Source organism: Ursus maritimus, unplaced genomic scaffold (genome assembly GCF_017311325.1).
Source record: "Ursus maritimus isolate PB19 unplaced genomic scaffold, ASM1731132v1 scaffold_32, whole genome shotgun sequence".
NCBI lineage: Eukaryota > Metazoa > Chordata > Mammalia > Carnivora > Ursidae > Ursus > Ursus maritimus.
Window position 1 is genome coordinate 27,479,203 of NW_024425786.1, and position 25,239 is coordinate 27,504,441.

A 25,239-nucleotide genomic window follows, 5' to 3' on the forward strand; every position below is an offset into this window, starting at 1 on the left:
TAGGTGAGTCTTTCTTCCTGGCTGTAACAGTACTGGGAAGGAATAAGAAGCTTCCTCAGTTTGAGAAGTTGGGATGTGTGTGTGACACACACACAGACACACCTGTGGGAGAGTATAAATATATAAGCAAAGAGTACAAGTAATACGTATATGTAAGTTATGAAACATAATTAGTAGGAACGTCTAGGATTCTATTACCCAACTGAGGAACTAAAATATTACCGATAGTATATTCACATTATGGGGATATTAAACAATTTTTCTGTTCTCAATTTTTAGGAGGATAGACATTTCTCCCAGTACATTCAGAAAACATGGTTTGGCTCATGATGAAATGAAAAGTCCACGGGAACCTGGCTACAAGGTGAACTGTTGCTTTGATCGTAATTCCAACAAAATGAGTGCGTTGGGCATGAACTTGACAGAAATGTGTTTGTTTAAATTACTCTCTACTTAAGTTTGTGTTTTTCTTTTAAGGATGGGCATAATTCTAAAAATGAACTACAAAGGGTTAATTTTTATTAAATGTATCAACAACCTTTGTGAAGTGGTTAGAATATGGTAAATGACCCCAAAGTCTATTGAGGTGAGCTTGAGAAAAAAAAGAGAGGAGTTTTGGAACAAGTGCCCATGATGAGAGAAGAAACTTTTTGTGATATTTTTCTGCTTGTAAGTATTATCAAATCAATTATATTACATGCACTATTTCCAACCATGATTTCAAAAAGACATGCATGTCAGAGGAGAGTGAAATATTCATATCTTAACATGGTAGACTGTTTTAAACAGCTAGTCCAGTTTTTTTTCTAACATTGTGCCATATTTATCATCTGTCGGTTACTGTTACTTTAAAGCTAAACATTATTTTGATAGCCCAGCTACATTTGCAATGATGTGCACGCAGACAGAGTTATGAAGAGGTTAAAGCTTGTATGCAATCTTTTACTATGAAATAGTAGATTTGCTTTTGTTTTTTGTTTTTTGTTTTTTTTTTTTAAGTCTCTTAGTATATATTGACCTTCATTCACATAGTACAGTTGAAATTTAAAATTAAAGATGGCTCTTCCAGTGCTGCTGAAACCTTTTCTAAAGATACTCCTCTTCAGGTCTTCCAAATGAATTTGTCGTAATAGTCAAATGGGACGAGAGGCCCTCCGCGCACAGTCTCTCTTCTCTCCCAGCCCCCTTTTCTTTTTCTCCATGTACCCACCAGCTTGGCACTGACCCTGTGAGATGCAAGGCTTTGAGACAGCAGAAGAGCACTCACCCTCCAGGCCTCTCAGGCCCACTCCATAGAGGTGCTATGGATGCATGGCCTCAGGGAGCAGCATCTGCCTTTTTTTGGGTCTTTGGAGGGTACAGAGACTCCATTCCCTCTCAAAACCAAACAGGATAAAAATAAACCTACTTAAACTTTCTTTCACCAAAAAAGCTTAGTAGTTTGTGTGAGATGTTAATACGAAGTGAACTGCCCATTCCTTCCCCTTCTAGAGAGGTTTTACTTCCCATGAGGCAAGTCCTAGTGCTTAATGTCCCTGAATCCGCCTGGCCCTCTGTGCTCTGAGTGTCCCAAGAGCTGTCGAAAGCCCTTGCCCTGGTTTGGGGCACACAGCGCTGCTGCCACTGCGGTATCCGCAGCACACATGCCCTGGGGGGCTCGATTTAATGAAGAAGTCAGCAAAAAAGAGTTTGCTTTCCTTTTTTGCTGCTGCTTTTTTCCCTTTTTAAAATAAATTTTGACCTGGTATTGCCACTTTGTGAATTCTCCATTGTGATTTTTGATATTCCCTCTTTAAAGTAATTTCTCAATGTAAGCATTTTGGAAGGCCTCCTGAAGTGTCCCACAGTCTGTTGTTGGGCTCCGCACTCAGAGCTGATTCCAAGGAGAGGGTAAACCCGTGGTGGCTGCCACAGTGTAGGTAGGGAAGGATGACACGACACCAGCATTTCCACTCTTGGTGGTGACTAGGCCCGAGCCAGCCTAACCGGCCACCTTCTAAAGCTGATTTTGGCCTACTCAGCGTGTAGGCTAGCCAAAGTTATTGCTGGGCCACAGAGGAAACAAACAAGGCGAGATCAATGTCTAGCGTTTTCAGAAAGCAGTCATCATCATTTTAGAGAACTGGTTTGGGTTCTGTGAGGGACCCTCAGGAAGGGATTTCTGTGGGACGTCCTGTATCCCTCCAAGCTTGGGTGATGTGCCTCATACTCCCAGTGCTTCCTCTGCACCGCTCCATTGGAGTAGAAACCACAGTTTGTGGGGTGGTTGCGTTGACAGCCCTGAATCCCAAAAACCTTAATTTTGCTGTCTCTTTTGGCAGGCTGAGGGGAAGTACAAGGACGAGCCTGTCGATCTGCGCCTTGATATTGAACGTCGTAAAAAACATAAGGAGAGAGATCTGAAACGAGGTAAATCAAGAGAATCAGTGGATTCCAGAGACTCAAGCCACTCGAGGGAAAGATCAGCTGAGAAAACAGAGAAAACTCATAAAGGATCAAAGAAGCAGAAGTACGTAAGCCCCTGTTCCCTCATTCAGACTCCTGAGTGGGATCTCTTGTCTGCCCTTCCTGGGCTGTATACTAGAAGTGCAGGGTTAGGGATGATCGCAGGTTCTTACTTTATACCATGTAACCGTCAGGTAAGGCCCCTGGCTGAAAACAGAACTTCTGCATCAAAGTAGGTGTGATCCTTGTCCAAAGAAGGCCTCCTGAGAGATGGACATTTAATTTGGCTGTAGGGACAGAGTGGAAAATCACTCAGGAATTCCTTTTGGGTTGTGTGTAGTCGTTTTCTTTGATACGTTCTTTTTCGTTGCAAATCTTCATGGGGAGGTTATGTTTTAGAAATGGCTCAAAGTTTGTTGGCTGGTTAATTGTTTTGTCAAAGAAATAGAGTGAAACTAGATAGGACAAGATTGTTGGATCTTTAAATGCCTTTTAGGAACTAGTTTTGCAGACACTTCCAAGTGAGGTGTTCCATATATTCTTTAAACAAAGGTAGCATTGTTGAACTACATAGGGCAGCATTCATGCCAAGGTCCTGTCGTTTCTATTTACATCTGTGAAAGTTCCACGACTTTTCAGTCACGTCTCATTAAACACAGAAGAGTTGAAGCCCACACTCTCCTCTGTGAAGCAACACCGCTTTTGCTGTTCGTGAACTTCGGCCGGCAAACATTTTCATATCCATTTTCTGATAACAGTCCTTTGAGATAAGTTGGACACTTGGTGTGGTACCCGTTTTGCCCATTTTGAAAGATCAGCTAAGCTCATAATGATTTGTCTAAGATGACACAGTTACCAGCTGACATCAAAACCCAGATGTTCTGTGCCACTTGTGTCCCCCTCCACTTACGCCTGGGGAGCCCTGGCAGCTTTCAGGGCTGCCTGTTGATAAGGGACCTGATCCCACTCTCAGCAGAGAGTGGAGGTGGTGGCACAGCAGTCCTCAGCGCTGCTGCTGGTGGAGAGGAAGCGGAACCCCTCAAACGTTTCAGGGTTGGGTTTGGATTATTGATCCTGATTGCTTTCCCCGGAACACATGCCTTTTCCTCTGACTCGCTGCGTAACCTTCGCAACCCTAGTGTTCTGTGATTGGGACCAGAAGAAAGATGGTGATTCTCATTCGGCATCACACCTCAGTTACAAGGGCTGTTTCTCATAAGGCTGAAGGACAACTCACCCAAGGTTACAAAAGTAATAAAAGGTGGTGCTGGGACTCAAATCTGGGGCCTTTTGGAATCTTATTTTTTAAAACCTCTTAAAATAGCACTGACTACAGGAGTCAAGAGTTACACATCTCGGGGCGCCTGGGCGGCTCAGTCGTTAGGCGTCTGCCTTCGGCTCAGGGCGTGAGCCCCGCATCAGGCTCCCTGCTCCGCTGGGAGCCTGCTTCTCCCTCTCCCACTCCCCCTGCTTGTGTTCCCTCTCTCACTGGCTGTCTCTCTCTCTGTCAAATAAATAAATAAAATCTTTAAAAAAAAAAAAAAAAAGAATGGGAAGACCTAATATATAGGATTTGATTCCATCCCGTCTATACAATTAAACACCATCCCTTTAAAAAAAAAAAAAAAAGAGTTACACATCTGAGTTATAAAAATTCTATGACAATAACTTAGACTTGCCCTGTTTGTGAGTAAATGCTAGAAAGAGCCACTGGGATTAAGTTCTTGAGCTTCTTAAATGTCGGGGAGTGTGGTGGGAGAGGGGGCAGGCTGCTTTGCATAATGGAGGAGGACAGTGAGAGGTTCCTGGCACTTGGCCGGCTTCTCCCCATAAGTCATCTTCTGCTCCTGGGAGCCTGGCCTTTCCGCCACCTTACAGGCAGCCAGTAACCTCCATGAGCACATGGCGGGGCTGGCACTGACTTCCAGTACATAGACAGTGACTCATTGTAGTATGCTCATTTGCCCTAGTCTGTAATTTCTCTCAGATGAAGGGAAGGGCGGGAAATCACTCTGGGAAGAGTTTTGCCAGATCCTGTGCTTAATAACTCACCCTGTTTGAGCTCAGTGAGAGGTGGTATGTGGAGTAGTGGTATAATTAGAGCTAGGTTTGAGCCCAGGTTCTGCTCAGCTCGGTCACCCTGAATCTCCTCTGCCTATGAAATGGGGGAATACTACTAAATAATCAGGGTTGCCGTTTACTGCATGCCTGCTTTGTCACCGTAAAGTGTTTAGGCATGTTGTTCGTTCGGTCTGTAGAACAGGCCCATTAGGCAGGTCTTGTTCCTCCTACGAGAAATGAAAGTAATGTAAAGCACAAAACAAATGGTAAGGTGTGAAGCCTCCGTCCCGGTACCCAGTACATCATGGCTTCCAGTGCAGTGTTAGCTTCCTTCTGCCTTTCTAGTTCGTGCGTATGGATTATACAGGCCATGCTCTCTTCCTCCTGCTGTATATGTCCCATGTTCATCACAGGCTAAGACATAGATGTGTCACTGACCGTGACTCTCAGAATTGAGAGGAAGCGCCCTGGGTACCCTGGGTGGGTAAGTTGGGGGCAAGTTTTGAGGTTACCTGTCTTCAGTGTCTTTATCACAGATAACGCTCCTGATTGTCCTGTGCATCTTACCAGTGAGGCCCCAGCCAAGGGCTGTCCCCTGGCACCGAGTGATTTAAATTGCTGCCTCTTCTGTTTTCGTAGGAAGCACCGGAGAGCACGAGACCGGTCCAGGTCTTCCTCCTCCTCCTCCCAGTCATCCCACTCCTACAAAGCGGAAGAGTACACTGAAGAGACGGAGGAGAGGGAAGAGAGCACCACGGGCTTTGACAAGTCAAGACTAGGGACCAAAGACTTCGTGGGCCCAAGTGAGAGAGGCGGCAGAGCTCGAGGGACCTTCGTAAGATCCTGCCCCCTCTCCCTGCTCCCAATTCTAGTTATGTGATGATGAGATTACTAGTTTTCTTGCCCTTGCTGCAGGTAATCCAGGCTCTACGTCCCCGAGTCTGTGGTGCCCCTCGTCCCCAAGCTTTCTGTTTTTAGTTATTATTCTGTTTGTAATCACTTACCTAGAAAGCCACTCGGGGCTTCTGGCTTCCGAATTTCCCCACTTACCTTGACTGCTGCTGCATCTGTAGGGAGGGCCTTGTGCCGTGTAGTCCTCTGCCTGGGCTGCAGACTTGAGCAGAAAGGGTTTGTAGCAGAATGGCTAGAAACCAGCTGACCAGCAGATTGACTAGAGGACTGCTGTCTGCTCTGTGCCAGAAAAGTGTGTGGGCAGAAGGCAGGGAGTGGTTTTTCTCCACTCCTGACGCAGTCCTTTGTTTCTTTCCCCCATTGATGCCACAGCAATTTCGAGCCAGAGGCAGAGGCTGGGGCAGAGGCACCTACTCCGGTAACAACAACAACAACAGCAACAACGATTTTCAGAAGAGAAACCGGGAGGAGGAGTGGGACCCCGAGTACACGCCTAAAAGCAAGAAGTATTACCTGGTATGTGTCTGGGATAAGCAGGAAGGGCCAGAGGGCCTCCAGCGCACACCGTGGCTGATACCAAGGCTTAATTGGTCTGTCCAGGACTGTGATTAGATGTGTGTGCAGGCGTACTGGGCGGGGGTGGGGGGTACTTGTGGGACCGTGAGGTGCTGGCAAGAGGAGTGTTCTCCTGTGAGATGGTATCCTGGCCTCATCTAGGAGGTGTATGGATTCCAGGAGAAGCAAGAACGGTTGCTCTGGCCTTTCGAGTCTATGAGCTTGTCTGATTGCCAACCCACCCTCGGCCGCCCTCCAGCCTTCATCCAGGGATGGAGTCCTAACTCTCCCCCAAGTCCGCAGTTCAGTCTGTCAGTCCCTAGTGCAAGATAGACAGAAAAGACAGCTCAGAATCTCTTGGAGGGAGGGGAATCTGTCTCCAGAAGGAAATGTCCCTGGGGCTTCTGTTGGTCACTCCTAGGTAGCAGGAACTTTCTGGGTCTCCTTTCCTCCCTCACGTTGGGGCTCCTCTAGGCTGGATTACCTTGCCAGGGAGTAAGGTCTCTCAGCCTTGCTCTGTCAGCAGCAGGCTCAGGTGCAAGCAGATGGGACTCTGAGTGTTGTCACCAAGGTAAACTTGCACCTGAGACTTCATCCCCCACAAGAAGGGCTGGCGCTGGTCTGTGCGGTCAGCTGCATGGCTGGGGAAACAGGTTTTGTAGATGACTGCATAGCCACCTTTGCTTCGCTGGGGAGGCTGGGAGCTGCGTTGAGACTCCGAGGGGGCCCTTGGCCCTGCGTCTCGAGTGTAGGTACTGGAGTGGCACTGCTACGGGGGGAAGGTAAAGGCCATCCGAGTCCTCCTCCCTCTCCCCATCTGCCGCCTGAAGGAGGATTGTTGGCCTCCTGCATTTAGGCTGTTGAACGAGCAGCCCTGGCAGGAAGCAGCTGGCCCTCTCGATGAGTTGACCCCCGGAGCCTAAGGTCCTACTTGGGACGGTTTAGAGTTTTTGAAGCCATGGGGCTGATGAGGTGTAACAACAGCAGCTTCTAGTTTTCAGAGTGCTTTCTCACTCATTCTTTGTGTGGAGCCCTTCTCTCTCGTGTGGTCATCAGAGCAGGGTTGAGATGCAGGCTGGGGTTTTTTCCTGCTCTGCCACGCTGCCTCTTTGCATGAAATGACAGAGGGGAGATGGAAGGTGGGAGGCTGGGTTCCAGGTCCTGCCTTTGCCGCTCACAGGTCTGAGACCATGACCAGGTCATTTTGCCCTTGGTCTCGCTGCCTGTTCTTGGCTGGGGGGTGGGAGCTTGCGCCCCAGTGAGCCACCTGACATCCCAGACCAGACATAGTTTCGTGTTTTGGTGTGTGCTTGGCTTTCTCAGACCCGTCTTTTGAGAGCTGGAATCCCCTACAGTTCCTTTGCTGATCGGGTAGGATGTGAGGATTAAATGAGATAATGCAGGTGAAGGTCTGTCAGGGCTCAGTGAAGGTTTTATCATCGTTATTGTAATGACTAGCTACTGCCTCAGAGTTCCTAAGGCACCCAGTGGAATATTCTCTCTGATCTGAATCAGTAGCGTTTTTGGAATAGGGGACTGGGAGGAGGACGGAAAAGGAACAAAAGGTGGGATGGGGCAAAAGGCTGGTTTGAGAAAGTCATGTTTGCATGAGAAGAGGGTTCTGGCTACTCTCGTTCACTCCGGGATTGATGGCAGTTTTCTTTTCTCTCAGCACGATGACCGCGAAGGTGAAGGCAGTGAGAAGTGGGTGAGCCGGGGCCGGGGCCGAGGAGCCTTCCCCCGGGGTCGAGGCCGGTTCATGTTCCGGAAATCCAGCACCAGCCCCAAATGGGCCCACGACAAGTTTAGTGGGGAGGAAGGGGAGATTGAAGACGACGAGAGTGGGACAGAGAACCGAGAAGAGAAGGACAATTTACAGCCCACAACTGAGTAGGGGCCACTCTGATGGGAGCCCCTGCCCAGGGGAGAGAGGGCGCTGGGAAGATGGCTGGTGAGGAGCAAAGCAGAGGAGCCTCAAGATTGCAAAAATCCCACCCCTACCCCCCACCAGCCAGCCACGCAGAATCCTACTACAGCCGAAAGCATCCCTGGCGCTGCGTCCCACTGGACAGAGGCGGCCGGCCGAGGAGCTGGGGTCAGGCCCGGCCCTTGAGCAGAACACAACACATTGGGCTTTAGCTGTGTTTCTCATTTGTTGTTGGTGTGTGGGGTGGGGGCTGGGGTAGGGAGGGGAGAGCGATACTTGGATTTTGGTTTGTTCCCTATTAGAAACCAACAGTTTTGTTCTTACTTTCATTTGGAGCTAAGAGGACTAATTTGATGATTTTCAATCTCTTCTCCCTTATCCTGATTTTAAAAGCCCTTCTTCTTCTTTTTTTTTTTTTTTTTTAGGCATATGTAGTAATAATAGAAAGATTTAATTTGGGCAACTTTGATTCTTCAAAGAGAAAACAAAGCATGTGAATAAACATTGAAGTGTTCACCTCAGTTTGGGACCAAACTGCTTGGATCTTTGTAAAAATCGGTTTTGTATGTCGAGGAGGAGTTCAAGGCCTTTCTGACCACCTTGTGTTCCCCTTTTCTGCACAGCCATGTGTCCCATGGTGTGCTGCTAACCACACCCCACGTGCCCCCCACCCCAATATTTTCTGATTTCTTCTGGGCTGGGCATCCCATTCTCCACCAGCAGCTCCAGTATCCCAAACTTTGTAGTCCTGCTGATCCTCTCAACAGGGGTGGAAACTGGATGGCAGTTTCTGGTCTGTTTTCTAAGAAACTTCTGAATTCTATTATCTTTACAAATATAAGATGAGAAAATAATTTTTTCAATATTTTTTATTAATCTTTTTATAAAATGAAAGAAACTCCTATGATCGATTAAGGAAGGTGGTTATGGCTGGGTGGTTTGTGGGGGTTTGTTTTTTCTTTTCCTTTATTTTTTTAACCTTAAGCTTTAAGTTGAAACATTCTTGGATGTTTGGGGGGAAAACATCCTCTTAAAATGGGTCCTTGTGCTTGCCTTCTGGGGGGCGGTCCTGAGCAGGTGACTCATGGCGTTTATGCATATGTTATATGCGGACTGCACCCACCTCTTCTCCCCCCCAACCTTTGCCTCTTGGGTTGTTGTGCTTCTTTCCCCTTACTTTGCTACATTTCTATAGTTAAGTTGGTTTTACTTGAATGATTCATGTTTAGGGGAAAAAATGAAAACACCCTTAAAATTTGTTTCAACTCCTCCTGCAAATAAAAAAATAAATGAAGAAGGCAGATGTAAATGGACTCTGGTCATTGTCACCCTTAGTGTGTGTGTGTGTGTGTGTGTGTGTGTGTGTTTGGGGGGGAGGTACCTACTGTAGCAGCTTCAGGGAAACTGAAAGACAAAATGCCTCTCAGGGCTGCCTCTGAGCCCGTCGCTTAGTCCTATCCTGGTCAGTGCCATGTTCAGTTGTTCTGGGAGGAGACTGAGCCACCCTTTGCTGGCTAATAACTCATTGCCACCCTTGTGGGTTTGCCTCATCTTGTACCTTGGACACCCCGAGAGAACCACATTCTTTCACTGTGGTGTTACGGACAAGGACTTTGGTTTCCAAAGTGGTGGGGCAGGGGTCAAGGGTCGTGGATAACAAGCTGGGCCTTCTGTGTTCACCACTGAGCAGAAAGCCCAGCCAGGATGGGACTGGCACCAGATGGGCCCTAAACTTCAGGCCAACTTGCTGGCTCTGGCCTTGGCTGTGAGCAGAAGCCTCAAAAGCTCCTGAAGTTCCTTTTCTCTTGCCCTTTCCCAAGGAGAATCTGGATGTGTTTTATGGCCGGAAGCAGGAGTCCTTGCACTCCTCCTCTGACCTGGGGTGGGGTTATGGGGAGAACCTGCCTTCCAGGGAAAGCAGAGATTTGGAATCAGTAGTAGTCTTGTGCGCACAAGAGCAGCCACCCCCTCCACCCAGGGCCTGCCTCAGAGCAGTCGCTGCCTGCTGGGGGCCCCACCCTGGTATGTGCCTCTCCCGCCTCTTCCCCTGCAGCTCAAAGCTTGCCAGCGGGGAGAAGGTAGACTGGGAAAGGCTTTGTGGCAGGGGTGGGTGGGAGCCTCAGGGCCTACGGCTACGACAGAGAGAGGAGAGGCGGCTAGACTGGAAGTTAAGTGACTAGGCCAGGAAGAGCATGTGCGGGAGCTGTGGCCCCAGCACTAGCCAGAGACCCTGGAGTCTTCACCCCAGGGTTGGGGGCCGAACCTGCTGAGCCGGGCCACCCCCTCTCCCACACCCACTCCCAGCACCTGGGGCCGACCTATCCGCTAGCGTCCCCGCCTCCTTTGCTTCACAACCACGCAGCTCGTCCCACCCCACCCGAGCCCAGTACTCGGCTGCCTGCGGGACACCACTATACTCCCAGTCCCGCTCTGGATCGAGACCCGGAAGCTATGGGTATGTGCAGAGGGTTTGGGGTGGCGGAAAAGGCAACAGAAAACTGCACCACCACCCCGCTCTCCCGCTGTCCTTTATGCGGAGCCCGGGACTCGCGCCTAAGCCAGTGTGGCCAGACCGGTCCCTTCTGAGCTGCGCCCCCCCCCCGCCCCGTCCTCCGCCCGCAGAGGTGCTGGTCCTGGCCGGATACCGCGCGCAGAAGGAGGACGAGCTGAGTCTGGCGCCCGGGGACGTGGTCCGGCAGGTGTGCCAGGGGCCCGCACGGGGCTGGCTGCGCGGAGAGCTGGGGGGTCGTTGCGGTCTCTTTCCCGAGCGCTTGGTGCAGGTGAGGCCGGGCCGCAGGTCGGGTGGAGGAGGGTCTCAATGCGTGCCCCCAGGAGCTTAGAGCTGTTCCCCCGTCTCGTTGCGTTCATTTACAGGAGATCCCGGAGTCTCTGTGCGGCGCCGGGGAGGCGCCGAGCCCGCGCTGTGCGCGCCGCCGAGGTGAGCGCCAGGCCGGTGGACGGGCGCGCGGAGCCTGTGTGGCTCCGGCCGCCCCCAGCAGGCCGTGTCGGGCGCGGCTCTGGGTGGGGCCGCTCGGGCACTCCGCGGTCTGTGATTGGTTCTTGGGTACAATGCTCCGCCTTAGGGCGGGGCCTGGAGCTGCTGCAGGGGCGCTCCCGGCCCCCTTCTCTCCCAGCTCAGAGGACTGGGGGCGCGCGGCTCCAGCGGCCTCTGTCTCTCTCTCTCGTCTGACCCCAGGTCGCCCCGCCAAATCTCGGGGCCCCCAAAGATGGTGCAAGGTGAACTTCAACTACAGCCCGGAGCAGGCGGACGAGCTGAAGCTGCAAGCTGGGGAGATTGTGGAAGTGATAAAGGAGGTGCGGAGACGAAGTGATGAGAGGCTTTGGGTGGAATGAGGGGTGTGTGAAGAGAGGGTGCGGGCCTTGGGGATGGTGAGGGGCGCAGAGATGGGAAAGTGAAGGAGCAAGGGAGGAGGGGGGCCTCGGGCGGAATCGGGGCAGAAACAAGGGTGGAAGAGTTCTCGAGAAACCCTTGGGGCAGAACCAGATGGCCCTGCGTCCTCCTCCTCCCCAGATTGAGGACGGCTGGTGGCTGGGGAAGAAGAACGGGCAGCTGGGAGCCTTGCCATCCAACTTTGTGGAGTTGCTGGACAGTGGGCCCCCAAGTGAGACCTGCACCCTGTGACCCCGTGAACCCCTGTGACCAGACTCTGCATTCTCCAGTGACCCTCCCAGTGGCCTGAGCCTGTTATCCACACATCCTGACCCTGTGACCCCTTTGACCTCTCCCATGATCTAAACTGAATTAGCACACCCCCTAACCTCACTGTCCCCACCAGGCCTCGGGAACCCAGACATGCCTTCAGTCAGCCCTGGTACCCAGCGGCCTCCCAAGGTAAATTGGGTGTGGTGGGCCTGGTTGCGGTGAGTTCCTCTTGGCGGGGTGGGGGCTCAGCTTATTCCTCCCTCCCCCTGCCCCCACTAGCTGAGCAGTCTGACCTATGACAGCCCTCCAGACTACCTGCGGACAGGTGAGCACCCAGCCAAAGGTTTCCTCGGAACACCCTCCTTCAAGCCTACGTGACTTGGGGAAGGGGGACACCCAACTAAGCTGATGGGGGGTGGAATGCCTGATTGATCTGGGGAGAGGAGTTGGCTTCACCGGACTGACCCTTCCCTCCCCCACAGTCTCCCGCCCTGAGATCTACAGGGTCCTGTTCGACTACCAGCCTGAGGCCCCGGATGAGCTGGCGCTGCGGAGGGGGGACGAGGTGAAAGTACTGAGGAAGGTATGAAAGCACAGGGCAGGGGAGGTGGCCAGGAAGGGCACGATGAGAAGCTGTGGGACCTGGGAAGGAGGGAGCTTGGGGATCCGGCTCACCTGCCATGGTGTCTTTTTCTCCCAGACCACAGAGGATAAGGGCTGGTGGGAAGGAGAATCTCAAGGCAGAAGAGGAGTTTTCCCCGACAACTTTGTGCTCCCCCCACCCCCAGTGAGTATGGAGCCAGGCACTGAGGTTGGGGGTGGGGGGCGGGCAGGCTACTGTGGACAAAGTTGGGGGGGTGGTGCTCAGTGGACATTTAGGCTACCTCTAAATGAGGGTCGATCTAGAAATGTGGGGACTCTTCAGATTCCGATAACTTTCTTCTTCACAGATCAAGAAGCTGACCCCACGGAAAGTGGTGTCTCGGGAATCAGGTGGGTGCCCAGGATGCCTGGGAAGCCTGGGATCTGGGCGGGGGTTGGGGGTGGGATTTTGTTCTCTGGGGCCCCACTAGTTCAGTTGCCCATGAACACCCACAGCTCCCCAGTGGTGCAGTATTATAGTCCCATAGGAGCTGCCTCCCTGGGTTAAGAACCTGGCAGGTAAATATGTGGGTCATTGTGCAGGACTGGGTCAGTTTGTGTGTTTTCATATTTCTTTGTGTGTTTTGAGAATGTGGCTATCAATGTGTTGAAATTTGTTTCATTTTGTAAGGAAATATATGGGTCAATGTGTCTGTGTCTTTCAGACTGTGTTGTGTGTTTGCTTGCATATCATGTAAATGTGTCAGTGAATAGTTCTGTGGGGATGTTTTATTTATCTTTTAATGTAATGTTTCACACACGCCAAAACCGCACATAATGTGCTTTAAAACTTAATAATGGAGACCCGTGAACATTCACGATCTGTCACCAAACCCAAAAACTAGAGTATTGCTAATGGTTTGTGTGCTTCTTTTCCTTCCCAATCTGCTCCCTACCCTCCTCCCCAAAAGATAACCGCTATCCTGAATTTTGTTTTTATAATTCCCTTGAATTTTTAAGTTTATTTACCTATATGTGTGCCTAAATAATGTACCGATTAATTTTTGCTTGTTTTTGAGCTTGATAAGAATGATATCATGTTTATAGTCTTTGGGACTTTCTGTTTCCAATCATCATCATTATATTTCTCAGAGTAATCCATGTTGTGTCTAGATGTAAGTTCATTACTTTTTCTCTGCTGAATAATATTCCTTGTAGGGAATTTACCACAGTTTATGTATGTATCTGGTCTCCTCCTGATGTTAGCCATTCTCATGGTTTCTAGTTTCGTTACTAGTTTCGTTACAACCAATACTGCTGCCATGACCATTTCTGAGTCTGTGTTCTGGTGTGCAGGTCCGATCATCCCTAAAATATAATCCTAGGAGTGGCATCTAGATTGTAGGGTATGTGAATGTTCAACTTTTATGAGATAAAGTCAGTTGGGTTTTCAAAGTGACTGTACACTTAGGGGCGCCTGGGTGGCACAGCGGTTAAGCGTCTGCCTTCGGCTCAGGGCGTGATCCCAGCGTTATGGGATCGAGCCCCACATCAGGCTCCTCCGCTATGAGCCTGCTTCTTCCTCTCCCACTCCCCCTGCTTGTGTTCCCTCTCTCGCTGGCTGTCTCTCTCTCTGTCGAATAAATAAATAAAATCTTTAAAAAAAAAAACAAAAAAAACAAAGTGACTGTACACTTTAACGTTCTTCCATCGGTGTAGGAGATCCTGTTATTCCAAATCCTCGTCAACACTGGGTTTTATCAGAATTTACTTTTTTGCGTGTGAATCTACTGGGTACAAAATAGCATCTCATTGTGACTTCATTTGCATTTCCCTGGTTACTTATAATTAGTTGGAGTTCTTTATATATACTGAATGCCAATCCCTTGCAAGTTATACGCCTTACAAATATTTTCTCTCATTGCGGCTTGACATTGATTTTTGTATGATGGCGTTCTGTGATGAACAGGAGTTCTTAATTTTAGTGTAGACATCGATCTTTCATGGTTAGCAGGTTTTTCCTTGTCTAAGAAATCCTTCCTACTCCAATTCAGAAAAAGTCATTTATATTTTCTTAAAACTTTTAAAGTGTTGCCTTTTGTTTTTAAGTGCCTTTATCTTCAATGGCATTGATTTTTAATGAGTGACCCAATTATACCTTTTTCCATATGGGCAATGAATTGTTCCAGCACCACATATTACTTTCTGTTTGTGAGTTTTACACAACTTTTTCAAGATTTATTTCTAGATACCTCAGATTTTTTTCTTGTGTCTTTTAAAAAATTAGATAGGGGCATCTGGCTGGCTCCATTGGTGGAGCGTGCCACTCTTGATCTCGGGGTTGTGAGTTCAAGCCCCGTGTTGGGTGTAAAGATTACTTAAAAATAAAATCTTAAAAAATTAATTAATTAATTAATTAATATTTGTTAAATTTTATTTAAAAATATCCTTCTGTTTATTTCAGGAATGTAGAAATGCATTGATTTTTATATATTGATTTTATAGCCAGTCATGGTGCTAAAAACTGATTTTTTTTTTTTTAAGATTTTATTTATTTGACAGAGATAGAGACAGCCAGCGAGAGAGAACACAAGCAGGGGGAGTGGGAGAGGAAGAAGCAGGCTCATAGCGGAGGAGCCTGATGTGGGGCTCGATCCCATAACGCCGGGATCACGCCCTGAGCCGAAGGCAGACGCCCAACCGCTGTGCCACCGAGGCACCCCAAAACTGATTATTTCTAATAATTTATCTGTAGATACTTCTTTAAAAATTTTATTTATTTGAGGGGCGCCTGGTGGCTCAGTGGTTGAGCATCTGCCTTCAGTCCCAGGGTCGCGGGATCGAACCCCGCATCAGTCTCCTTGCTCGGTGGGGACCCTGCTTCTCCCTCTCCCTCTGCCTGCCATTCCCCGTCCTTGTGCTCTCTCTCTCTCTGTCAAATAAATAAATAAACCTTTAAAATTTTTTATTTATTTGAGAGAGAGCTAGAGAGAGAGCAAGAGAGAGCATGAGTGGGGTGAGGGGCAGAGGGAGAAGCAGACTCCCCGCTGAGCAGGGAGTCAGCCCAACGTGGAGCTGGGTTCCAGGACTCCGGGATCGTGACCTGAGCCGAAGGCAGACGCTTAACCAACTGATCCAGCCAGGCGTGCCCCCCGCCCCCCCCCAGCTTTTTAAGATTTATTTATTTCTTTCAGAGAGAGAGCACGGGTGGGAGGGGCAGAGGGAGAGGGAGAGAGAATCTCAAGCAGACTCCTTGCTGAATGTGGAACCCAATGTGGGGCTCGTTATCATGACCTGAGCTGAAACCAAGAGTGAGATGCTTAACCGACTGAGCCACCCAGCTGCCCCTATCTTTAGCTTCTTAATAAGGTTTCTATGGAGACAGTCATGTCATCTGTGACTAAGGACAATTTTGCTCTATATTTTCCACTTTTTATGTCTTTTCATTTTATTTTCTTATTTTTTTATAGTGGCTAGGGGCTCAACACACTATTAATAGAAGTTGTCATTACCATGACAACATCATTACCAACATCATTACCGTGTTCCTGATTTTAAGTGGGATGTTTCCACCTTTTCTTCTTTAACAGTGAGACTTACTTAGACCTTTTTTTTTTTTTTTTAACGATTTTATTTATTTATTTGAGAGAGACAGAGAGAGGGGGGAGAGAGCATGAGTGGAGAGAGGGAGAAGCAGACTCCCTGCTGAGCAGGGAGCCCGACATGGGGCTCGATCCCAGGAACCTGAGATCTTGACCTGAGCCGAGGGCAGACACTTAACTGACAGAGCCACCCTGGTACCTCTAGATCCTTTCTTAGATACATTTTTTGTCAGATTAAGAAAGGGCCTTTCTATTTCTAGTTTATTTAGAATTTTTATCAAGAGTGTGTGCTGAATTTTTTCAAATTGTTTATATGAACCTTTTGAAATGATTTCCCTTGGTTTTCTCCTTTAATCTGTCAATGTGATAAATGACATTTGTAGAATTTTCTAATTCTACCACTCTTGCATTCTTGGGTTAAATTCAAATTGATCATGGTTTTATTTTCTTTTCATATACTGTTGGAATATTTTTCCAGTTTTTCTTAAGATTTTTGCATTTATTTTGCTGTCCTCTGATTATGAATATCATACCGGCCCCATAAATGAGTTAAGGGGTATACATTTTGTTTTTTAATTATCTGGTAGATCCTAAAAAGATGGGAATCATTGTAGGGGCACGTGGCTGGTTCAGTCCATAGAGTGTACAACTCTTGGGAAGATTTTAAGCCACTTCAATTTCTTTTTTCCTTCCCTTTTCTTTTTTTTTTTTTTAATTTCTTTAATATTTGGCTGAAATTCTTTTTCTTTCTCTTCTTTGTTTTGTTTGGCTTAAATGAACAGAAATTTAATCTCTCATAGTTTTGGGTGCTGGAAATCCGAAATCAAGAGTCGGCATAGCTTTGTTTTCTGTGAAGAGTCTAGGGGAAGCATCTCTTTCCTTGTCCTTGGCTTCTGGTAGTCGCTGGCAATCCTTGGCTTATGGATATATCTACCACTCTTCTCTGCCTGTCTTCACATTGTGGTCTGCAGTGTATGTGTGTCCAAATTTTCCTCTTCTAATAAGGCCACCAGTCATTGGTTTAGGGCCCTGATAGAGTGTGACCTCCTTTTAACTTGATTACATTTGCAAAGACCCCTTTACAACTGCTGTTCAATTGGCTTCACCTTGGAACACTCTCCTGGTCCCTGGGTAACCATGGCTGGCCAGAGATCTAAAATTCTTGCATCGGTTTTATTTTCATTTTTATTTTTTTAATTATTTGATTTTTAAAGTAATCTCTACACCCAGCGTGGGGCTCAAATTCACAACCCTGATATCAAGAGTCTCACGTTGCCCTGACTGAGCTGGCCGGGCGCCCCTAATGAATTATATTTGTAGTTACCATTTCATCAGTGTTTTCTAATTATTTGTGTAAAGTTATTCATAATATTCTCTTATAATCTATATCTGCACTTAGTCTTTTTTCATTTCTCATAATTATTTTTTCCTCTTTTTTCTTGTTCAGTCTCATCAGAGAGTTAATGTATTAAAATACTTAAAAGAAAACTTTTTTTAGAGTGAGGAAGAGAGAGAGAAAGAAGGGGCAGAGGGAGAGAGAGAAAAAGCATCCCAAGCAGGCTCCACGAGCCCCATGCGAGGCTCCATCTCATGACCCGGAGAAAAACCTTTTCTATTATACCTCATGTTTTCAAGTTCATCCATTTTCTAGTATGTGTTGTACTTCATTCCTTGTCATTGCCCAATAAGATTCCGTTGTGTGAGTTATGACATTTTATCCATCTGTTTGCAGGTGGACATTGGGTTGTTTTTACTTTTTGGGGTATGGGCATTTGTGTACAAGCTTTTGTGTTGACCTGTTTCCATTTCTCTCGGGTGTATGCCTAGGAAAGGGGTTTCTGGGTGTTGTGACTGCTCTGTGTTTAGCTTTGGGACGAACTGTCGCACTGTTTTCACCAGCAATGCATGACGGTTCTACCGTTTCCCATATCCTCACGACATTTGTTCCTCTCTCTCTCTTTTTTTTTTAAAGATTTTATTTATTTATTTGACAGAGATAGAGACAGCCAGCGAGAGAGGGAACACAAGCAGGGGGAGTGGGAGAGGAAGAAGCAGGCTCATAGCGGAGGAGCCTGATGTGGGGCTCGATCCCACAACACCGGGATCACGCCCTGAGCCGAAGGCAGACGCTTAACCGCTGTGCCACGCAGGCGCCCCCTGTTCCTCTCTTTTTTATTATAACCATCCTTGTCAGTGTGTGGTGGCATCTCACGGCTCTGCTCCACCTTCCTCTGCCCACGTCAACGTTGCGCATCTTTTCATAGGTTTATTGCCAGTTTGTGTATCTTTCAGAGAAATGTCTATTTGGATCTTTGGCCTATTTTTTAATTGGGTTATTTGACTTTTGACTATTGACTTCTAGAGTTTTTTTTATAGGTCTTGAGAAATGTCCTTTATCAGGCACAGACTTTGGAAATATTTTCTCCCATCCTGTTGTCTTTTTACTTTCTTTCTGCTGTCCTTTAATGCACGAACGTTTTACATCGGAAGGAAGTCTCATTTCTCTATTTTCTCTTTGGTTGCTCATGCTTTTGGTGTCCTAGCTATGAAACCAGTGCCAATTCCAAGGCTACATCCCCCCAAATTGAGTGACCTCCCTTCCACTGTGGCAGTGAAGCTGCCGGTCCTTGCAGCTGGCCCTACACTGCAGAGCAGTCTGCATAGACCAGGCTGGCGGGGGCAGGGGCACGGATGGGGGCAGGCGCGGGCCAGGATGCCATCAAGCGGAAATGCGTCTCAGGTTATCTTATGCCTTTGGTCAATTTCCAGAGCACGGAAATGGTGGCTTTGTCCAGCTTTCTAGTTGCCTTGTGAGGTGAGGATTTGTCTAGCGCGTCATTCAGCTGTAGCCAAACCCCCTTTCATTTTCCGTTCTTTTTACCACTGCTTTCAAATGTTCTGCTCCTTGTCTCACTATGCTTCCAGCTTACTAGTTCTCTCTCTGGCTTTTTGGCTGTGTTTTACCTGCTATTTAATGTATATTGTATTTGATTTATTTCAAGAATGCTATTTTATAGCCCTAGTCGCTCAGTTTTCTTCCCCCTCCCCCCAGATTTGCCTGTTTATTCCCGATGGCCCCTTTGTTGCACGCTGCTGTGGCACAGCTATGTTCTCTGACAATTCCGTCCCTGCCGTGCGTCGTGTCTGCTGATTCCCATTCTCCGTGGCCCGCGTGGCCTGCCTTCCCGTGTGCTTTGTGATCTCTGTGTGTGAGCTCAGGACTTGATCCCAGCCTGAGGGAGTTCCCGCCTCGGGAGGGGAAGACTTCTTCCAGAGAGGACTTGGGTCTACTTCCCCCGAGAGCCAAAGGGCACCAACCACCAGAGCCCTCTAGAAGAAAGGGGTGTGCAGGGGTGGCCCTGCCACGTAGCTGCCACGCTTGGGGCCTGTGGGGGGCTGAGGGAGCGCACCCTGGGTACAGGCTCCTCATCACAGGTCCAGGCTCAGGAGCCACAGGACTGTGGCCCTCCTGCTACCTTTCTGGCCTCAGCGCCTCCCTTTTCTGTGGGCCTCCCCCACTTCTTTGAGATCCAACAGTGCCTCAAAATTGTATCTTCCAGAGGATAGACTTGCTCTCTAGTGGGAGGGCCCTACCGAGCCCCCAGTCAGCCAAAGTACGAGAAGCTGAAGTCATAGTGAACATTTCCTGAGCTTTGACTCTATGCCCCAGACTCTTCTAAGCATCTCCCACGAGTGAGGTCCCTCGGACCTCACAGTAGCCCTACCAGGTGTATACTGTCGTTCCCCGGGCTTTACGGATGAGGATACCAGGGCACAGGGCGGTTAAGTGACACAGCCAGGTCCTCACACAGCTGGCGCGGAGTGGAGCAGGACGTCAGAGCCGTCAGGGGACTCGTGTGCATGTCTGCGCGTGATACCGTGTGTGTGTGTGTGTGTGTGTGTCTAAACGCCAGCAGGTGTGCGTGCCTAGGCCGGAGTGGCTGCTTGTGCGTCCACAAATCTGAACGTCACCGCGTGTGACTGTTCACTCTGTCACCTCTCAGCGTGGCCTTCTCTGAGCACCCCATCGAAAATTGACATTCCCCTGCTTATCCTTCCTCAGTAACACCCAAGAACTCTCTCACACACGATATACTCGACTTCTGCTTCTGTCTGCTTCCCCAATGGAAGCCGAGCTCACTCTGACGGCTGTAGGCAGGTCGGGGGCTGCGGCCCTCGTACAGGTGAAGATGGTGGCACCTTGGTCTCAAGTGCTTGGTGGCACTGGTGGTGACAAGTGGTTGCGTTCAGGACCTGTTGTGAAGGCGGAGCGATCAGGATTGACTGCTGGTTTGGGAGTGCAGCATAAGGGAATGAAAGAGGTCAAGGATGACTCATTTTGTCATCTGAGCGAGTGGGTAAGTGGGTGAGGTGGGGAACGCTGGAAAAGAGGCAGCTTTGGGGGATGGGAAGTGAGAGCTCAGTTTTGGATATGCTAAGTGTGTGATGCCAGTTAGCTCCCCAACTGGAAACGGGACGATTGGATAGGAATCTGGAGTTCAGGGGCCAGAGATGAAAATGTGGGAGTCGTTGGCCTATTGATGCCAATTAAACCCATAAACCTAGGTGAGATCTCTTGGGGAGTAAATGAGATAGAGAAGACCAAGGAGTTCTAGGGAGGGTGGATTGGATTGGGGAAGGTTATTGCTGTGGCCTTGGAAAACGACGAAGTCTGAACCAGGGAGGCAGCCATGGGCACTGAGCAGGGGACAGGTTGTAGAAAAGTGTGGATAGGAGCGCTTGGCTGGCTCAGTCCGTAGAGCGTGCAACTCTTGATCTCGGGGTTGTGAGTTTGAGACACATGTTGGGCACAGAGATTACTTTTTAAAAAAAGTATGGATAAAAACCTGGCAGGATATGAGCCAGTTTCCAAAGCCTTCCCTGACAACTGTCTCCTGTTAGGTGTCCCTTCGGTTGCTCCCACAGTTCCCTGTGCTCATGTGGCATGAGGGTGGTCGGCTTCCCCAGAGTTCTGAAGAGGCAGAGTCAAATGTTCATCTCCTGTCCCTAGTCCCCTATGCAGAGGACAGGGCCAGCAACTGTTGGATGGATGGACAAGGGAGTGTCCCTTCTCCCCTCCCAGCTCCTATTAAGGAACCAAAAAAGATGATGCCCAAATCGGCCCTCCCTACAGTCAGGAAGCTGGTGACAGCCCCCACTGGGCCCAGCAAAGCCAAGTAAGGAGCAGGGTGGGGGTGGGGGAAGGAGGAGGGTACAAAGGAAATGCTGTTCCCTGTCCCCCCCCTCCTGGTCTGATGGGGATATGTTCCAGGCCTTCTTGGACACCCAGCGGAGACAGTCAGAAGCGCCCCTCCCGAGACTCGGGTAGGTCTCCCTCCAGCGGGGAAAGAATGGGGGACAAGGATAGAGTTGGCTGTGCTGAAGGAGAGAGATGGGGAGAGACTCTGGGTCAGAGTAGCCAGGATCCCTGAGGTTCTGCTCTCATAGGCTCCGGTGGCAGCTTCCTCAGCGGGGGTCCAGGCCACTCTGGGAGAAAGGGATCAAAAACCCAGGCTTCCCGGCAGCGCTCGGCAACCAGTCAGGTAAGAGGCCCTGAGACACTGGGACTACAGGGCAGAATTTGGTTCCCAGGGGTACGGTTGTGAAGGGTAAAGGATCCCAGGCCAAGGGGAACCTGACTCAAAATGTCAAGATACCCATCCCTCAGCTGAGACCTCACCCCCATCACCACAGGAGGAAGAGCAGAACAGCCTGGCCAAGGCTTCTCCTGTGAATAAAACCCCCACTCTGGACAAGACCCCCAGCCCAGAGAAGACTCTGTCTCCAGATAAGGCCCCCACTCCAGAGGAAACCCTGACTCCGGATAAGGTCCCCATCTCAGAGGGGGCCCTGACTCTAGAGTTCAAGGCCCCAGTCCTAGAGAACCCCACCCCCCAGGACGGCCTGACTCTAGACAAGGCCCCCAGCCCAGACAGCCTCATTTCTGTGGATGAGGCCCCTGCCCCAGAAGTCCCGCCAGAGGATGAAGTCCTCGGCCCAAAGATGGTCCCTTCTGGGGATGAGGCGCCCACCCTAGAAAAGGTCTTGACCCCTGAGCAGGTGCTCTCTGAAGAGGCCTCCGCTAGAGACAACACTGAGTTCCATCACTTCTCTCCGGAACAAGCCCTGCCGAAGTTCAAGTCTCTTGTGGCCAGTGAGGCTCAATCCCGGGAGGCCCACATGCCAGAGGAGCCCGATCTCTGCATGACAGCACACCCTCTGGATCAGAGGGACAGCTCCCCATTCCAGTCTGAGTCCAAGCCAGGGTCCATGCCTGCCGTGGAGAAGGCTACAACCCTCCTCGAGGAGGCACCTGGGAAGCATGAGGGCACCCCAGAAGAGGCAGCACTCCCCAAAGAGGAGGTGCCCCCCGAAGAGCAGGTGTCCCCCAAAGAGCAGGTGTCCCCCAAAGAGGTAGCCTCTGCTCAAAAGAATCCTCATTCTATCAAGTCGATTCCAGACCAAGAGACTCCCACCCTACTTTCCCTGGTCCCGCAAAATCTCGCGGACAGTAAAAGTGACAGAGGTGATATCATGAGGCTACAGGACGAGATGGAGACTTTAAGGAGGTCGCTGGAGCGGATGGGGGTGCAGCTGGAGTAAGTGGGGACGGGGACGGGAGGGAGGGGGTGGCGGCTCTGAGCCTGCCCAGCCCACCCCTCCCCCTCGGCCTCCCGTCCGCAGGAGGAAGCTGACCGACATCTGGGAGGAGCTGAAGAGCGAGAAGGAGAAGCGCCTGTTGCTGGAGGTGGGTGGGGTGCGGATCCCAGGGGGTTGGAGGCTGGCCTCCCCTGACGGCCTGTCCTGACGCCCTCTCCCGACTAGGTGCAGATGAAGCAGGGGACTCAGGAGTCCCGGACCCCGGGCTCCATCCACGCGCAGACGCAGACGCACTGAGGGTGGGCCCGGCAGGGACTACGGCGGGACCTGGGGGCAAGTCAGGCTCCGGCCACCCACGTCCTTGCACACGACTTTGAAAACGCCAGAAAGTAAACTGCAGTGTACGCGCTCGCCGCGCCTGCCTGGTCCGTGCGGGGGCGGGGCCTGCGTGGCGGGGGCGGGGCCGGCCGGGCGCTCCGGGCCCTCCGCATTCCTGGCGGTCTCTCCCGGGCACATCTGGCCAACATGTGGCTCCCATTACCGTTCCCAAGGCCTGCGCGCGGCTATTTTTATCCACCGGATGGAGGGGGCGGGTGGGGGGGTGTCTCCTTCGGTCGTCTGCCGGGTGCTGGAGAAATGGCCGGCAGGAGGGGCCCAGGCGGGGTCGGGCTCAGCCCGCGGGCCCGGATTCCGGAATCCAGCTGTGCGCCAGAGGAGGTGGGCGGGCCGGCTCTCGGGCCGGGACCCCTCCCAGTTGGCCCACGGTCCGCTCCGAAGGACTCGCTGGAACGCGCCTCTTCTCGGACACGAACTCCGTAGCCGCGCTCAGGCACACACGGTTAATACGGGCTAAGAGTGCCTTAGCGTCAAGGGCAGCGTCTCGGGCCCTGGCGCGCGCGCGCGCGCGTGCGTGTGTGTGCGCGCGATTGCTATGATGCAGGATCCTAAAGCATTTGTAGAAACGGGGGCAAAGTGCGCCCAGGCCTTCGCGCGGAAGGAATGCATTTGTGAGGACGGAGTGCGAGTGATAACTTGTTCTGTGCGTGAGGCTGTGAGGTGGTGGAGTGAGTGTTTTTTCAGCCTGTGAACTGAATGCAAGCATGTATGCTGAGGTGTTGGGTGGTCAGCCTGGTTAAAAGAGTCGAGTGGGGTCTCAATCTGGGGCCCCCTGCACGGCAGGAACCTGGAGGACATTGGGGACAGAAGTAACAGAGGGAGACTGAGTCACTAAGAATGCAGTTTTCATTGGTCACTTAATCTCTTAAGGGATCCCAGGAAAGGGGCTGGGGACCCTGTATCCTGTCCTCCCCCACGGGCTTTCTGGCAGGACTGGGGACCCCAGAAGGTGGGGATCCAGGCCCAGTAGCACTGGGGGAGCCGTGGGGGCGGGGCCTCCATAGCACCGTGGGCAGGGGCAGTCCCAATGTCCTGGGGCAGCTGTGAGTTCATGCACATGTCCAGTACGCAGAGCTCCTGGCAGCCGGAAGGGGCCCGTCAGTAATAGTGCATTCGACCCAGGGTGCCTGTCGCCGTGGGGCTGGGCCCCAGAGTGCCAGTGCCTAGCAGGTCTGGCTGCCCGGTGCGCCAAATCTCCCTCAGGATCCGTTCCCGCTCCTCCAGGCGCTGCGCCCGCTCCAGCTCTTCCGCCGACGTGAAGACGTTGACGCTCAGCGGCCCGTCTGGCTCCGTGGTCAGCTCTGGGCCCGGCAGCGTGTCGTCGGGGCCCAGCCGCGTCACCGTGTCGTCGTCGTCGTCGTCGTCGTCCTCGGGCTCCAGGGTGCTGCTGCGGGGGTCCCGGCGCGGAGCAGGGGCCCGGGGCCGCGGGCGGGGCGCACAGGAGATACTGATGACTAGTAGGCACAGGGTTAGCAGCAGGCCAAAGCAGACTCCCAGCACGAAGTAGAGGCCAAAGCTCTCGGGGTTAGCTGGGGGTCAGAGGGCAGAAGTCATGGAGGAGCCCTGGCTCCCTGGCGGGTGGGAGTTACTCGATTTCGGAAGGACTCCAGGTTCTAAGTTTGGGGGGCAAGGGCGGTACTCCTTATTTGAAAGACATTAGGTAGCCGCCATTGGGCTGGGAGGATGGGGCAGGGAGGTGGGGAGGGAAGGGGTGGAGTGGGGCCTCGGAGGGGCAGGGAGGGGCCCGTGCCCCCCGGGGCCCGCCCTCACCGCGGATGTGTGCGTAGGCCGCCAGGCTGTTGCTCAGCAACTCCATGTCCCTCCGTGGGGCATCCATGCTGCTCTGGGGGCGGAGGGGCAGCCCCCCTGTCAGCCTGCGAGGTCAGCAAGGTCAGATCCCAATTCCCAGCCCAGAGTAGATCCTGACCCCGCTTCCTCCGGTAGCTCCCCTCGCTGGAAGAGCAGCCCCAGGGTCCGCCCTGGAGTAAGCAGCTCCCTAACTTTGTTACAGACCCGGGCCCTGCCTGGGGGATCCTTTCCCTGGACGCAGACGCCCCTCCAACTTGAGAGGTCAGGGAAGTGGGCCGCAGGAGGCTCCGCCCCCTTGTGGGGTCCCCACATGACGCCCGGTTTCGCCGTCCCGGTCGTGGGATGGAGGCGCGAGAGGCGAGTGCCTTCCCCACTCGCAGGGCGGGCTCCGGGGAGGGGAAGCCGCCTCCCTCTCCCATCTTGCCCGCCCCACTGGGATCCACCGGCCCGGAGGCCCGGGCTCACTCACCGTCAGCGCCCCGCTTCCCCGCTGCCGGCCCCGGCGCGTCCGGCGGCCGCATACACCCGGGACCCGGCCGCTCCCGCCCCGTCCGGTCCCGTCTGCCCCGCCTGCCACGCTCGGCTCCCAGGCCGCGGCAGCGGCGGCCGGACACGGGCCGATGGACCAGCCGACGGAAAGTTTCCTCCGAGGAAAGAGGAGGGGCGGGGCGAGGCGGGGCGGGGGG

The 25,239-nt window shown here is 51.4% G+C and overlaps 3 protein-coding genes across 6 annotated transcripts in view; 2 read left to right on the forward strand and 1 right to left on the reverse strand.

The window, feature by feature from the left end:
- Positions 1-9,201, forward strand: part of THRAP3 (thyroid hormone receptor associated protein 3) — a 63,565-nt gene extending 54,364 nt beyond the window's left edge. For all 3 annotated transcript variants that reach the window (XM_040619263.1, XM_008694396.2, XM_040619264.1), the window contains exons 8-12: positions 280-364; positions 2,322-2,509; positions 5,146-5,341; positions 5,791-5,934; positions 7,646-9,201. In XM_040619263.1, the coding sequence (XP_040475197.1) occupies positions 280-364; positions 2,322-2,509; positions 5,146-5,341; positions 5,791-5,934; positions 7,646-7,867 (835 nt within the window). In that variant the 3' untranslated portion in view covers positions 7,868-9,201. The remainder of the gene's footprint in view (positions 1-279; positions 365-2,321; positions 2,510-5,145; positions 5,342-5,790; positions 5,935-7,645) is intronic.
- A 142-nt stretch (positions 9,202-9,343) lies between these two features.
- On the forward strand, positions 9,344-22,759 carry SH3D21 (SH3 domain containing 21). Its single transcript, XM_040619265.1, has 15 exons — positions 9,344-10,680; positions 10,775-10,838; positions 11,097-11,215; positions 11,433-11,523; positions 11,698-11,753; positions 11,844-11,889; positions 12,047-12,147; positions 12,265-12,351; positions 12,515-12,557; positions 20,832-20,925; positions 21,021-21,073; positions 21,197-21,291; positions 21,443-22,347; positions 22,433-22,496; positions 22,574-22,759. The coding sequence occupies exons 1-15, from the start codon at positions 10,432-10,434 to the stop codon at positions 22,643-22,645; spliced, it is 2,139 nt and encodes a 712-aa protein (XP_040475199.1). The 5' UTR covers positions 9,344-10,431; the 3' UTR covers positions 22,646-22,759.
- An 813-nt stretch (positions 22,760-23,572) lies between these two features.
- EVA1B (eva-1 homolog B) lies at positions 23,573-25,163 on the reverse strand. Of its 2 annotated transcripts, none has more exons than XM_040619268.1 (3): positions 25,023-25,163; positions 24,515-24,618; positions 23,573-24,273 (listed from the first exon to the last, which is right to left on the reverse strand). In XM_040619268.1, exons 2-3 carry the CDS (start codon positions 24,579-24,581, stop codon positions 23,843-23,845), a joined length of 498 nt encoding a protein of 165 aa, XP_040475202.1. In that variant the 5' UTR covers positions 24,582-24,618; positions 25,023-25,163; the 3' UTR covers positions 23,573-23,842. The 2 variants fall into 2 exon arrangements, with proteins under 2 accessions (XP_040475202.1, XP_040475203.1); XM_040619269.1 differs by having other exon boundaries at positions 24,515-24,587; positions 25,023-25,143.
- Between the last annotated feature and the right edge of the window lie 76 nt (positions 25,164-25,239).

What these genes read in the sequence shown, in the direction of transcription:
- EVA1B (XM_040619268.1), bottom strand. Translation starts at nt 24,581, where the DNA reads ATGGATGCCCCACGGAGGGACATGGAGTTGCTGAGCAACAGCCTGGCG. An exon ending in GGCCTACGCACACATCCGCG is followed by an intron (nt 24,274 to 24,514) that starts GTGAGGGCGGGC and finishes TCTGACCCCCAG; the next exon opens with CTAACCCCGAGAGCTTTGGC.
- SH3D21 (XM_040619265.1), top strand. Translation starts at nt 10,432, where the DNA reads ATGCGGAGCCCGGGACTCGCGCCTAAGCCAGTGTGGCCAGACCGGTCC. An exon ending in TTGTGCTCCCCCCACCCCCA is followed by an intron (nt 12,352 to 12,514) that starts GTGAGTATGGAG and finishes TCTTCTTCACAG; the next exon opens with ATCAAGAAGCTGACCCCACG. An exon ending in GCGCCCCTCCCGAGACTCGG is followed by an intron (nt 21,074 to 21,196) that starts GTAGGTCTCCCT and finishes CTGCTCTCATAG; the next exon opens with GCTCCGGTGGCAGCTTCCTC.